Source organism: Petromyzon marinus, unplaced genomic scaffold (assembly GCF_048934315.1).
Source record: "Petromyzon marinus isolate PM22_M1 ecotype Great Lakes invasive population unplaced genomic scaffold, UKy_Petmar_22M1.pri1.0 PM_G_Scaffold_4, whole genome shotgun sequence".
Taxonomy (NCBI): Eukaryota; Metazoa; Chordata; class Hyperoartia; order Petromyzontiformes; family Petromyzontidae; genus Petromyzon; species Petromyzon marinus.
This window is the reverse complement of record NW_027422983.1, coordinates 888,970-903,964: the sequence shown is the minus strand read 5'-3', so window position 1 is coordinate 903,964 and position 14,995 is coordinate 888,970. Positions and strand designations below refer to the sequence as shown.

The following is a 14,995-nucleotide window of genomic DNA, read 5'->3' as shown; positions in this document are numbered from 1 at the left end:
ATGTGTTGCACTTGTAATAAAATTTAAGAAAATGTATATTCTAGAGCGGGGGAGGCCGGATCGTGTGCTGTACGTACACCGAGGGGGTTTTTCTGTTCGGTAACAAAAAAATAACACGAAATCGGAAAAATGACAAATTCCCGTTGGGTTATAAAAATGAAATAACGGTGATTTTTTAATTTACTTTTTGTTTCTTCTTAACTTCCGCCTCTGTCATGTCCTCTCTGTGCGGTGCTAACACACCGAGAGATGCCGTGTATATACCGCCAACGTAACCGTGCATGTAGAAGTTACCGTTACCGCTTTCACTTGTATATGCCAAACAGATCCGTTCGCATATAAAGACATCTATCGATGGACGCACGTTTGTCTCGTCTGATGGGCGCACACACACACGCGCACGCGTGCGTACGCACCCCAACGGGGAGCACATCTCACCTTGAGGACTGTTGCCTGAAACGTCAGTTCAAGTTTCATTTATTAGGTGTAGCCCTGTGAGCCATGCGGCTCTTGAGTCGGGTGCAACCGCAACAAACATAATATGAACAAATAATTTCTTAAAGCGACGACGCGCAACAGAAGCATCCTGGATAAACCAGCAAATCTCGCCGTCTGAGCAAAGGTCAAATATCCAAGTGCCAAACGGTGAGTGGCAGAGTTTACAATAGATGTTGTTGAAACTGGTTAAAGTACTTTAAGAGACCAAGACAAGTCTCTTTTTCGAGCGTAACCTGGGTCACTCTTTCGAGGCGAAAGGGCCGCTCACGGATAAGGACCAGCGTGTCTCTGGAATCGAGCTTCTAGGATCTCACGCGAACCAGCCCAGTGAGGTGAGGTCATCATAACCCCCCTCGAGTGCCATGGCGTGGGAAATGGCCTTCATCCAGCAGTGAATTGACACGTAGTAGCTTGGCACGAAGTAACTGGGGGGGGGGGGGGGTGGGGGGGAGAGATGATGCGAGGGAGCTCCGAAAACCAGCAGCGGAGGGCACTAATAATAGGACAGGAGCGTTAAAAACGACATTCTTAATTTAATCATGACCCTTGAAATAGAACATTTCATGGAATCGAGCAAGTTTGTAGGAGTTTAGAAAGTCCCTGGCATGGGCGGAAGAATCGAGGGGTGAGTTCATGGCACCAACGTCCGTGGTGGTAGCAGTAGAGGACTATGACAAGGAGTCCACGGGACCAAGAGAGTTGATCGGTGAGTGTCCGCGTGGCTCTGCTTCAGGCGGCATCGGTAGTTTGTTATGCTTTTGTCCCCAATGAAGTGCAATAGGCATCAAGATCAATACATTTCCATTCGGAACTCTGCAGTTGTCTCGGAGAACATCCCCCGTAAGGTGTCACGCAACTCTGACTGAGCACACTTTCAATACGCCACTTCACCCCACGCTAATGCCATACAAAAAATGTCCCTTGCGTCAAACTGAAGTTAACTATCAAGAGCTGAATTCATCCACATTTTGTGAAAAGCAAATATATTTCAATTGTTATTTTTTCGTGCAGTCATTGGTGAATGTGCTTAGACCGTCAACTCAATGCACTTGAGGACCCGGTTAAATTTGTAACTTAATATTTTACCAGGTAAGGCCCACTGAGCTATGTAGCGCCTTTTCAGAAGTGAACTGGCCACAAATGTTAGCTCAACGAAGTGGATTATCAATGTGGACGTTTATAGCAGCCAAATACTCTAAAACAATGGGTGGCTGAGGTCTGGATTCAAATCCAGAATCGGCGACCGATTCCGTCAGTAAAACAATCTTTAGTTTTTTGTCGTAATGTTCCATAACAAAGTTACAGCAGAACCAGTTTACAGTTCAGAATGAGAATCAGAATATATATACTGGAGGAATCCGATGAGCTATAAAGCTCTTTTTTACAGATGTCCAGTAGGGAGCGGGTAAGAACGTTACAACAAACAGTACAACAAAAACACGATAAAAATTTCGATTTAAAGCTTTCGTGACTGCAAGGATTCATCTTCTTTGGTTCTTTCGGTAAAGTCACCACGTAGAATGAGAAACGTCGTGAGAATATTATTGCGTTATTTTATTTGATCAATTTATTATTTTATTCTCATTCTACGTGGTGGTGACTTTACCGAAAGAACCAAAGAATAAAAACACGATACCGGTGCAAAGTACAAAAAAGGCAAACAATCACCCATAAACATGCAAATAAAACTAAACCACACCCATCTTAACCGGCAAAGTCCAACTGAGGTATTCACTTATACTGGTAGGAACGAAGTTGTAAACTGAGTGTACCAGCCTGCAATAGATTAATGTGTCCGTCCGTCCGTCCGTCCCCTTTCAATACTTTAACGAAGTGAAATCTCGTGCTGTTGGGTGTAAAATCAGCAATAGACAGCGCAGAGACTTGTCCTACCAGCCCACCCTGCAGGGACCTGTTTTTTCAGACGCAACCTTGCCGCAAATGATAGCTCAACAAAGTGGCTTATCGCGTGGACAATTTATAGCAGCAAAAGTGGGTCCGCACGACTCCGTCAGCGGAATTTGCCCGGTAACGCTGCCGCGGGAATCCGGGCAGAGTCTTGCTAAGGTGCCCAATTCATGAACCTGAGCGAGATTATTTTAAAGTTGTTGCAGGGGCCGTGGCGTGATTAGTATCGGTGAGGCGTACTCCCACACATGCCAGAATCTCTTTATCATTAACAACCGTGACATGACATTTTACGTTAACAAGAGTCGTGAACATAAAGTCAGGTTTGTTCCGCTTATCTGTTTTTTTTTTTATTACCACAGTTCTCAAATGTCGATGCAACACTCGTACGACCAAGCGATCTTGAGAATGTACACCATTAATTCATTAATTATGGGTTGTTGTGGAGCATTTTGGGTCACAAAGGTAAATTGCCAAGTCCGTTTCACAACTAAATGAATCCCAAAGAGATTGGGTTGCTCGGCGTTCAGAGCGCTCTGCTGGCATCGTTGAGATTCTGGGGTCGAATCCAGGCAAATGCTGCCTGTGGTTACATAGAGTTCTCAATGGTGAGCAGACAGGATCTTAAATTTTGTTGTGTTTCCACGTGGAGAACACCTTTTGTGGCAAGGCGAGTGGGATAGTGCTGCCCCCTACTAAGTAGGGCACGTGTGTAGGTAATATCAAGTGACCTCGGAGGTTGCTCTGTGATATCCGCTTCAGTGGGCTGTTCTCTAACACAAGGCAATGGATTGCTCTGCGAAAAATCCAAATGTATGTTTCATCTCAGGACATGAAGCTCATTGCACAATCAGCGGGGATTTTTGAGATAAAATATATATACCAAAGACAAAAAATCATCTTTCTATGTCTAAGCCTATTAGGCCCTCTGATACATTGCTTTCCAGTAGCAAAACGCCCTGGACTGGTTTTGACTTCTCTCGGTCTCGTCAGTCGACCTTGTGACCCGTAAACACATAACAGCCAGCCTGTGTCAAAGGGCATTCATTGGTGGCAGGTTACATGACGCACTGCACTGTGGGTCATGCGGTCCACCGTATGACGCGGAGTGTCCTGTGTCCTCTGTCGTGGACCGCGAAGTTTACACTGTCAATAAAATAAAAATATATGAAAACAACTAAATTCTTTTTATTTCTTTTATTTTTATTTCATTGATTTTTTTACCTACGTGACTTTACCGAAAAAAAACAAAGAGTATGAATCATTGCAGTCACGAAAGCTTCAAATCTAGAACTCTCATGTTAACTTCTCAACTCCTTGGGTCTTGCGGTGACGTTCTAACACGTGGCGATCAATGTCTCCGGTGAAAATGCCGAGGGGGAAGGGCCCGATCTGAATTAGGGCCATTACCCAAAACGTCAGTCCGTTGTGTTCTGGTTTCCAACGCAGTGTTTTGTTGTTGTTCCTAACGTGACCATTTCAACTTCGTTCAGCTCCGCCGTTTTTTCTTGTGTTTTACAATCGGCGTTGTTACTTAACACCACCGCTCCAAAAGCGCGTCGTAACTGCAGCTCTCTCCGCTGCGGCTTTCGGTCGGTGCCGCGCGTCGCCCCCGGGCACGGCGTCCGACGGCCTCGCTCTACGTGTCGCGAGCGGCAGGGGGGGGGGGAGCAGCTCCTTGACGCGCGCCCATTCGGTTCCGAACGAAGATCGTCAACGCGCGGTTGCAGCCAGGACGCCCTGGGAGCCCTGGCACTGCGCGAACCGCCGCGTCCGTCACCTCTGTCGGCTGTCAGCGCTCGAGCGGAGATGAGGATTCCTTGGTGCGCGTGCGCGTCTGCGCGTGTTTCCGTCAACGGGCCATATTCAATCCATTGCTGGATGAACCTCCCCCCCCCCCCCGTCACGGCCCTGCGGTGTAACGTAACGATCCGTCTGAACCACCTGCCCCGCAAAGCTGATTCCATTTAAAGATATTTATTTAGATTTCGCGAGTAACCCGATTAAGCTTTTTTTTTTCTTAACAGATATCCACTAGGGGCGGGTCACAATGTCGGGCGGTGTTCACGCCTTGGGCTGCCACTCCTGTATTAGTTGCGACCTCCAGCTATCATCCCTTGCAGCGACGTATCCTGCCCATACAAAATGCACAAGCTGAAGCTCGTGAATATACTGTACTCTACTGTGCGTGTATACATTGCGTCATGACGTGTGTAACTTCCATTAACAGATCTTTGCCTTGTCATAGAGCAGGCACCATATTGATTAACATCCTGCCCCTAATAAAGACCAGGTGAGAGTCCATCGAGATTCATGTCAACGCAGCTGATGGAAAGCAAGGGTGATTTAGGACTTGGTCCAGAGGCGATACATTTGTAGAATCTGCACCCAAGGTTTGTTTTCCGCTTAAACTTTTTTGATTTGGCCTACGAACTTTGAACGCAATGGGCCGAGCTTTTTGTTGAGCACACGGCCGCCACCTCCGAAAGGAAAGAAAACCGAGGCATCTCTTGGGAAGACGAATACAGTGAGGGGAAAAAGTATTTGATCCCCAGCTGATTTTGTACGTTTGCCCACTGACAAAGAAATAATCAGTCTATAATTTTAATGGTAGGTTTATTTGAACAGTGAGAGACAGAATAACAACAATTAAAAATCCAGAAAAACGCATGTCAAAAATGTTATAATCCCGCAAGAACCAGCTTCATGACTCTCTGAAACGTGGCAAGCACTGAATACTGTAAACCCATCGGGACACAATTGAACTGTTAAAACCCGTGAGGCATACGAAATGCAGTTTTTGGTTTTGACAATTCATCCAAGGGCAGTTGCCAAAATCCCGACATTAATTCTTACGTAAAAAACAAAAACCAGCACCCGCCGAAACGTTGTGAGAATTTCATTGTTTTGTTTTATTGTTTTATTCTCATTCTACGTGACTTTACCGAAAGAACCACAGAACAAATCACATCCATGCGCGGGAGCGGGTACGCATCAGCCACTGATACCTCGTAAAACTTTCCGAAATCGATGCAGAACCTCGGGCTACCGTCCAGTTTGTTTCACAAGCACGACAGGAGCACCCCGAGGACTTGTATGACGGTGAAACTGTCTCCGCGACTAACACCTCGTCCACCGCCCATTTCACGTGCTCCTTCTCAGCTGGACTCGCACGATACGAATTTTGGCGAATAAGGGTGGCGTCCCCCGTTATCAACGTGGTAATGCAACAGGGAAGTACATCCAATGTCAAATTTCCCTTTACTGAAAACATCTGAGAACTGCAGCAGCAGCGAGTTCAATTTGCACTGTTGTGCCTCTTACAATTCCGGGTTTTCTCTACATAGTTTTTCAACCCACGTAAAGCCAGAAACTACCCACGGGGTAGCTTCTGGCTTTACCTAGTAAAATATATAGTTTGATCAGCAGTAACCAACTTTAGGAGCTTAATATAATACATTAATTACCTACTATAATCACCCAGAAGTGTCTGTCCGTCACGTGCGTGACGTCACCCCACATGAGGCCCACCCCCCCGCGTGACGTCACTCCACATGAGCCCCTCCCCCTTCATTAATATTCACGCACGCGTGGAAATTTACACCGACGCACAAGAAGGTCGCGGCACTCCACGTACCGAACCCCTCCCCTCATGAATATTCATGAGCGGGTGACGTCACTCCACATGGGGCAACCCCCCCCCCTCACGATTAATAATCATGAGCTGAAAATTTTTTCTATTGAATATTTTTTTGCCCGTCCTTGGACGGGGGGTGGGGGTCCGTGACGTCACACGGTCGCCCGCAACCACTCTCCTGCATCGTGACGTCACGAACGCCTGCAACCACCCCCACACCGTGACGTCACGCACGCCTCAACCCCCCCCCCACCGTGACGTCACGAGCGCAGCTGCAGTGTGTGTGTGGATTGCTGTGAGGTAAAAACAATACAAAACTATATTTTCCTATAAATCACATTAAACACTTCGGGGTTTATATCAAGTAGAGAACGTGGGGCGGCTGTTATTTTACGTTGCCGAGTAGTTTATTTATAAATACAATTTTACACGTCTGTTTTTTTAAGACTTCGGAGTCTGAGGCGTTTTTTTTCCTTAATTTTTTTCTCACCCCTTGAAGGTCACGAAACAAGCAATAAAAAGTGCGGGAATCCGAGTGTTTATAAATAACAAAAACAATATTACACGCTGGGGGGGGGTGTTAAAAGTCGCCTCATAGTAGTGATGAGACACCACGTCTGAGGGTCTCACTAAATACACACAATAAAAAAGAGCGGGAAACCCTCAAAAAGTTGTGAGGTGATGGATTTATTTCATTTATTTTATTTTTTATTTTGGTATCGCGCCGTGAGCCACGACCCAGCGTCGCTTTCGTGAGGGCGAAACTTTCATCAGCCTCATGGGGTCCACAACATTTTACTTTGATTGGAAATACGACGTTTTACACCACCCCCTCCCATCCCCAGCGATTCGATTGCTGTGCAGTGTTTGGAATGTGCTAGGAGATGTTAACTACCTCCCCTGTTATCATCACGGTGACTAGGAGATGTTAACTACCTCGCCTGTTGTCATCACGGTGACTAGGAGATGTTAACTACCTCGCCTATTATCATCACGGTGACTAGGAGATGTTAACTACCTCGCCTGTTATCACGGTGACTAGGAGGTGTTAACTACCTCGCCTGTTGTCATCACGGTGACTAGGAGATGTTAACTACCTCGTCTGTCATCTACAAGGTGACTAGGAGATGTTAACTATCTCGCCTGTTATCATCACGGTGACTAGGAGATGTTAACTACCTCGCCTGTCGTCATCACGGTGACTAGGAGATGTTAACTACCTCGCCTGTTATCACGGTGACTAGGAGATGTTAACTACCTCGCCTGTCATCATCACGGTGACTAGGAGATGTTAACTACCTCGCCTGTCATCATCACGGTGACTAGGAGATGTTAACTACCTCGCCTGTCATCATCACCGTGACTAGGAGATGTTAACTACCTCGCCTGTCATCACGGTGACTAGGAGATGTTAACTACCTCGCCTGTCATCATCACGGTGACTAGGAGATGTTAACTACCTCGCCTGTCATCATCACGGTGACTAGGAGATGTTAACTACCTCGCCTGTCATCATCACGGTGACTAGGAGATGTTAACTACCTCGCCTGTTATCATCACGGTGACTAGGAGATGTTAACTACCTCGCCTGTTATCACCACGGTGACTAGGAGATGTTAACTACCTCGCCTGTTATCATCACGGTGACTAGGAGATGTTAACTACCTCGCCTGTCATCATCACGGTGACTAGGAGATGTTAACTACCACGCCTGTCGTCATCACGGTGACTAGGAGATGTTAACTACCTCGCCTGTTATCATCACGGTGACTAGGAGATGTTAACTACCTCGCCTGTTATCATCACGGTGACTAGGAGATGTTAACTACCTCGCCTGTTATCACCACGGTGACTAGGAGATGTTAACTACCTCGCCTGTTATCATCACGGTGACTAGGAGATGTTAACTACCTCGCCTGTCATAATCACGGTGACTAGGAGATGTTAACTACCTCGCCTGTCGTCATCACGGTGACTAGGAGATGTTAACTACCTCGCCTGTTATCATCACGGTGACTAGGAGATGTTAACTACCTCGCCTGTTATCATCACGGTGACTAGGAGATGTTAACTACCTCGCCTGTCATCATCACCGTGACTAGGAGATGTTAACTACCTCGCCTGTTGTCATCAAGGTGACTAGGAGATGTTAACTACCTCGCCTGTTATCATCACGGTGACTAGGAGATGTTAACTACCTCGCCTGTTATCATCACGGTGACTAGGAGATGTTAACTACCTCGCCTGTTGTCATCAAGGTGACTAGGAGATGTTAACTACCTCGCCTGTTATCATCACGGTGACTAGGAGATGTTAACTACCTCGCCTGTTATCATCACGGTGACTAGATGTTAACATCCTCGCCTGGCCTACAGGAGATCGTCGGTTCGCGCCCAGGCCCTGACCACGCTTGCTCCTGCTGCTGTATATTTGGAGTCTGCGTCTCTCTCCCCATGTTGATTGCGTGGATTTGTCTCAGGGTCCTCCGATTTTTCCCGATACGGGGCCATCCATTTAGTTCGTTGTCATGGAGGGGGATACCCAAAATGCGTACGCTTGCATATGGGGGGGTCTACTCACAATGTACGCATAGGAAATGGGGGGGGGGGGGTTAAAGCCTCGATAATAATGCAGCCGGCGGTGGACTATCTGTTTGCTTAAACACGTTAATATTAATAATTGATCATTTCTGCGTGGATTACATATCGGCCGTTCTACAGGATTCTAGGGGGTGGGGGGGGGGGGTGATGCGTCAGGCCAACGTACGTAGGCAGGTGGGGGGGGGGGGGTGTGTAAAAAGTCCGCGTGCGTACGGGGTCAGGTTTTGACAGATTTTTGCGTACGCACGAAAGGGATGGCCCCTACACATTTAGATACTGTACAGCACTCTACACGGAGTGATCCCAGCTGTCCGGCAATGGTTTGTGTGATCATTCTCTGTACTACAGAGTGGCATGTGTGTCATCTCCATTGGTTTCCTCCGAGTTTACCTCCCATAGCTAAACCCACAAACACAGTGGAACTGGTACTTGCCAGAACCACATCCCAAAGCTAAAAGATTACCTGGAAATGGCTGTGGGAGGGATCACAGCAACATCGCCCCCTCTTGTGCAAACTTGGCAGGACCCCTCCTGAAGAAGAGTTGAGACTCAGTGGGGCTTTCCTGAGCAACAGGCGTATTCATACATTAACAATACGGATGAATACAGACGGCACATTGAGTGTGGCATGCAGTCATTATCCTCTGCCATTGTCAATCGACTTCTGGAACGAAGGCCTCCCCAATTCGTCCCAATCTCAAGTGGTGAGGACTCAACACAGCCAGTCAGCCACTGACAAGCTCACTCACCCATTAACTCACTCACCCACCACACTGCAGGTCACAGCAGCACATTCGCGCAGCTAGTCAGCCACTGACAAGCTCCCTCACCCACTAACTCACTCATCCAACCACCCACTCATCACATTGAAGGTTACGACAGCACGCTAAGCCAGCCAGCCACTGACAGGCTCACTCACCCACTAATTCACTTGCACCCACTCACCAAACTGCAAGCACAACAAGACACTCACTGAGCCAACCAGCCACTGACTAGTTCACTCACTCACCCACGCACGCATCCACTTACCCACTCACCACATTGCAGGTCACGACAGCACACTAAAGCCAGTCGGCCACTCACAGGCTCACTCACCCACTAACTCACCCACCCACTCACCAAACTGCAGGCACAACAAGACACTCACTGAACCAGTCAGCCACTGACAAGTTCACTCACCCAGAAACCCATCCACTCACCCCACCACCCTGCAGGTCACAACACACTCACCCTCGCAGAGGTTTTTGGGCAAGCGTTGCGCACTTTCAGATGCGCTTCTGCGTCCGTCTGGAACCATTTTCCTTCCGCTATTAGGAATCCACTGAAACTGTGCATTTTAAAATCATCTAGATTGAAGACTAATTTCTTTTGCACTGGTCTTTGTGTTTTGTTTCTTGTCCTCTACCCGTACCTCCGATTAGCAAGGTTCGCTCTGTACGGTGTGAAATAAGTTCAACGTGCATACACCCAGCCCATCAGCCACTTACAAGTTCGCTCACTCACCCACAAACTCATCCACCCACTCACCAAACCGCAGGTCAGAACACTCCCCCTGCTCAGCAATTTATCCTCTAAAACCGTCGCTCTCCCAACTGATTTCTGTTTGCTTCGCCATCGTACTGTACCTCACTTGCTTCCGTCATTACGCTGACCAAGATCTCTCGCCGCCCTTAACGAACGAGACCGCACCCCGGTGCTCTCTCTGGAGCTCTGAGCCAGTCAATAAACGGAAGGAGCTCGCAAAAAAAAAACGCGAACGCATTTCGCGCACTCCATGCGAAAACGTGTTTCACCCGCGATTCGTTTCCCTCAACCAGAACGGCGGCGACTGGGAACAGGAGAACTGGCGACCCCCCGGGGCCAGTGGTCAGGCGGGGAGGAAATGTCGGCGCACGAACAAATTCTGGTGTGCAACTTGAGGAAGTGCCGGCGCATTGTCGGCGACTTCGCCTGGGTCACCTCCTGCTCGCATCTCTTTTGCGACGAGGACGGCGAACGCGAGTTCAAGACGGGGGCGGCCGCCTGCCCGGCGTGCGGCGCCTTGCCGCGCGGCAGCCTGGACGTGGTGCGGGTCTGCTTGAACCCCCCCGAGGAGCACAAGTCCATGGTGCTGGCGGGCCTAGGGCCGGACGTCATCCAGGAGATATGTTCGCGGGCGCTTTCATTCTGGATCTTTCAGGTATCGGCGACGGATCGGTGACTTTTTAAAAATAAAAATAAAATTTATTTTTAAAAAGTAACAAACTGAAATGTTTTATATTTTAGCGGATAAAGTCCCACTGAGCTACGTAACCTCTTTTTTTTGCAGAAGCGACCTGGCCATCACGAATGATAGCCCAACCCAAGCGGCTGTTATCATCACGTGGAAATTTACAGCAGTCAAATACTCTAAAACGCGTTAGATGTCGTTTCTAAACATTGGGAGGGAAAAATCAGAGGACCTGGAGAAAATCCACACGGCCACTGGGAGAACGTGCAAACTCCAAACATAAGTAGTGACTAACTCGGAGACAAAAAGACTTGGAGGCATTTCTTTATTTAGCGAGCACCATTGGAATGACGCAGTTAATATTTAGTCCGTCTATTATCGGTGGCACTACTTAGAACATGTACAGCGTTTAAGATGTCACTCTTGAATTAATTTGCGTGATTTATGAATATTTTTCCCCTGCTGGGTTCTTTCGGTAAAGTCACGTAGAATGGAGATAAAATAATAAAAATAATAACAGAATTTATTATGTTATTATTATTTTAATTTTTATTACAGAATAAATTCTGTTTTATTTTTTTATCTCAATTCTACGTGGTGACTTTACCGAAAGAACCCAGAAGATGAATCCCTGCAGTCACGAAAGCTTTAAATTGAAAATTATGAATATTTGTTTTTCATTCTTTCGATTTTTTTTTGGAGCTTCGTCATTCCCAGAGGCTTCGCTAACCGAGTTATTCTTCTACACGTAAGTCCCCTTGCGCGTACGGCTCTTTAACCGATAAAAAATACATTTAATCAAATTTTCCATCTCGCAGGTGCACCAGGAGAGACTGTATCAGGAACACTTGGCCGTGAAATCAAAGAGGCTCAGGGTGCAGTCTGAGGACCGCTTCAAGCAGGAGATCCAGAACAAGGTCACGGAGGTCGCCACTCTGAAGCGGCAGTTCTCGCTTGCCAAGAGCGAGCTGGCCAAGTTCAAGAAGAGGTACAACGAGGCTGCCGAGAAACTGCTGGAGAGGGACCGGGAGCAGAAGAAACTGCAGGTCTCCTACGATCGCCTCCGCCTGCGATTCTCCGCTATCGACGAGGGGAGACGCGCTGAGGAGGAGGAGGCTCTGAACGGCGCGGCGTCCTCGCCATTCATAGTGAGATTCGGTAGGGCCGTTTGAACTTTAGTAATAGGTTTTTACCCTTTTAGCTGGCACAAAAACTGACACCTTTATTCAAGGCATCATGTTTGCAATAACCACAACACAAGCAGTCAAAATGCAAACAAAAGAGACAACTCTGATAATAATATGCACTGTCCTTGAATTTGATTGGTCCACACCCGAGACGGCTTTTCTTAGAGCCTAGTCTCCACTGATGTTGGACCAGAAGACGCCAAAAGGCGTACAACTCAAAAACAGCGCACCATCAGGGAGTATTGAGGGCTCGGGGTAAACCTTTACATTATGAGACCTCCTTTGCCAGTAACAAGATATAGGAATAGGTTTTTACCCTTTTGGCTGGCACAACAAAAACTGACACCTTTATACAAGGAATCATGTTTGCAATAACCACAACACAAGCAGTCAAAAATGCAAACGAAAATAAACAACTCTGGTAATGATATGTTTGAACTTTGTTAGGAACCGACCAAGCAGGGAAAATGGGGATAGGTTCATACGGTGACGTTTTGTACGTAATGTAATTTTTTCCCCCACCCCCCCCCCCCCCCTGTAGCAGAGACGTCGACCCCGCGAACATCGCAAGGCGCGGAGGGAAACGCGTGGAGCTGGATGATGAAGACGCCTCCGTGCTGCCGCCCTGAGGGGACGGAGTTTGCGCCGAGGCCGTTGTTTTTCGACGGCAGCCCCCCGGGCAGGTCGCCGCAATCCGACGGCTTCCTCCGCTTCCCCTTCCCCGCCAAAGCCGCGGTGACCGGAGCCAGGAAGTGACCTCCCCCCGGTAACAACGCGAGAGTCCTTCCCTTCGCGCCCGCCTCCTCGCCCTCCAATGCGGTCGCAAGGGGTTCCCCAAAAAAAAAACTCGTGGGGAAAAAAAACGACGCAAAAAGGACCTTGCCCACTGGCCTCACCACTCATCAGATTCCTGTGGTCTTAACGCTGCCCGCAGGTCATCTGCCTACTACCCTGTGGCGCTTGGCAGGAGCCTCTCGTCGTCACCGCCAGTCGATTGCCTCCTCTGAGCGCAAACGGAATCCGAATCGGAAATATTTATTTACGCTGGAGGTAGGAATCCGACAAGCTGTGAAGCTCTTTTCCCACAGACTTCTGGTCGGGGGCCCCGGGGTAAAAACGTTACAGCGACAAACAAATACAAAAAACCACGTCGTGCACAAGCGTCACGGGGTCCACGCGTGCGAGCGCGCGCCTCGTCGCCCCCGTCAGTTGTGTTCGGAGAGCCGCTCGCTGGAGATTCTCACGCACGACGACGACGATAACGCCGCGTCATTGAGCTATCGTTTGTGATGGCCAGGTCGCTTATGAAAATAGCTGCGTGGGTCGGTGGGTCCTCGGCCTGGTAAAATGAAAAATAAATTTGTTGAGTTTAATAGTTTCAATTCGTTACTACTTTAACGCACACCAATTGTGTTCTGGGAGAGCAAACCCACAACGTTGACAGTGGAGTTTGACGTCCCGCTTGGTGATCACCACCAGCGGCAGTAACTGAACGACCGCACTCCGTTCACGTGACAAACGTCTCCCATTGGCCGTGCCAGGTGGGGCTCATAGGGTTACGTCACTTTCACATCCATCAGAAACTTTTGTCTATACTGGAGGAATCCGTGCAGCCCTACAGGAGGTTGTAGGTGCGATCCCAATTCTGACAGCTGCTGCCGTATATTTGGAGCTTGCGTCTCTCTCACTCTCTCATCATCATCATCATCACCACAGTGGCTATGAGATGTTAACTACCTCGCCCGGTCTACAGGAGGTCGTGGGTTCGATCCCGACTCTGACAGCTGCTGCTATAAACCGTGGCCGATGAGCTCCCGCTTTCGACCCCGCCGATTTGCGTGCTGGAGAGTAAACCCATGACATTTACCGCTTGAGCACCGTTAATTTTTTCCAGCGGGTAGGTTACCAGGTGTCGTCGTTGGCGTTCGGGGGAGGGGGGACAGGCCGGTGGTGGCGGCGCTCGTGACGGCACAGAGGGGTTTGCCGTTTAGAATCTCGCTGCGGCCGACCCGGGAGTTACCGTGGTGCGCGTTGTTTCTCAATGTTGTGTTGCTGTTCACAAGAGGGAACCTGTTCCATTTGTTTTTCATTAAAAAGTTTAGGACTTTGCGGCCGCCAAAAACACTTCCTTTACATTACACAGACCACCCATACAGGTCGACACAACAACCGCCATTCGCCACTAAGTGGCGGTGACCTCACCACATCGCTTGTGCCAGGCTATGTGCATGTTGAGGCCACGTGAAGTGCCGAAGGCCCACTGGTAGGAGGTTATGGGGCAGACCCAGGTGCCAGGGGTCCACTGACTGAAATGAATGGCCGATGCACCACCTGTGCCCCGTACTGTGCCAACTTGCTGTGCTTCAGCCACCCAACTGCCCAGCAGCAGCATTCACGAGCCTCCTCCAATTAGGCCGATCTAGACACCACTGGTACCAGTCCACTCAGCTCCACATCCTCTTGTACCACATCACTCCATCTCTTCTCGTTTAGCCCCCTCTATCTGGCTGAACAAAAGCTGTTTAGGCATGTGGGCTACATGACCCAACTAATGCAACCTTGCCTGCCAGAGGAGCTCACCGATGGGATTTTGTCCAGATCTTTTAAAGATCTGTGAGCTCCTCACACAATCCAGCCTGGTTAAACCCAGGATGGATCGTAGGCAGGCCAGCCTAAATGTTTCTAACCAGGGAAGATTTTCCTTTAGGGGGGTTTACATTTTGCAAGCGTAGAGAAGGGAGGGCATGACTGGCCGAGAAGATCCGAAGCTTCATAGGGAGTGACAGACCAGGTAGCTTTACGCAACTGATGGAAAGTTAATGCCGCTTGACTGATTCGGAATGAGACCTCTGTTGTCAAACCGGAGCTGGTCATGAGCACACTGCCCAGGTATGGAAAACTCTTCACTCTCTCCACAAACACAAAGATCCCCCATATAGCCTTAACAGGCCGGCAT

At 48.6% G+C, this 14,995-nt stretch overlaps 1 protein-coding gene across 3 annotated transcripts; it reads left to right on the top strand.

Moving 5' to 3' along the window:
- Positions 1-6,285: 6,285 nt before the first annotated feature.
- Positions 6,286-14,148, top strand: LOC142916580 (E3 ubiquitin-protein ligase CCNB1IP1-like). Of its 3 annotated transcripts, none has more exons than XM_076061711.1 (4): positions 6,286-6,343; positions 10,461-10,822; positions 11,671-12,010; positions 12,581-14,148. In XM_076061711.1, exons 2-4 carry the CDS (start codon positions 10,526-10,528, stop codon positions 12,793-12,795), a joined length of 852 nt encoding a protein of 283 aa, XP_075917826.1. In that variant the 5' UTR covers positions 6,286-6,343; positions 10,461-10,525; the 3' UTR covers positions 12,796-14,148. The 3 variants fall into 3 exon arrangements, with proteins under 3 accessions (XP_075917826.1, XP_075917827.1, XP_075917825.1); XM_076061712.1 differs by lacking the exon at positions 6,286-6,343 and adding an exon at positions 9,181-9,347 and having other exon boundaries at positions 11,671-12,000; positions 12,581-12,734; XM_076061710.1 differs by lacking the exon at positions 6,286-6,343 and adding an exon at positions 9,185-9,347.
- Positions 14,149-14,995: the final 847 nt, after the last annotated feature.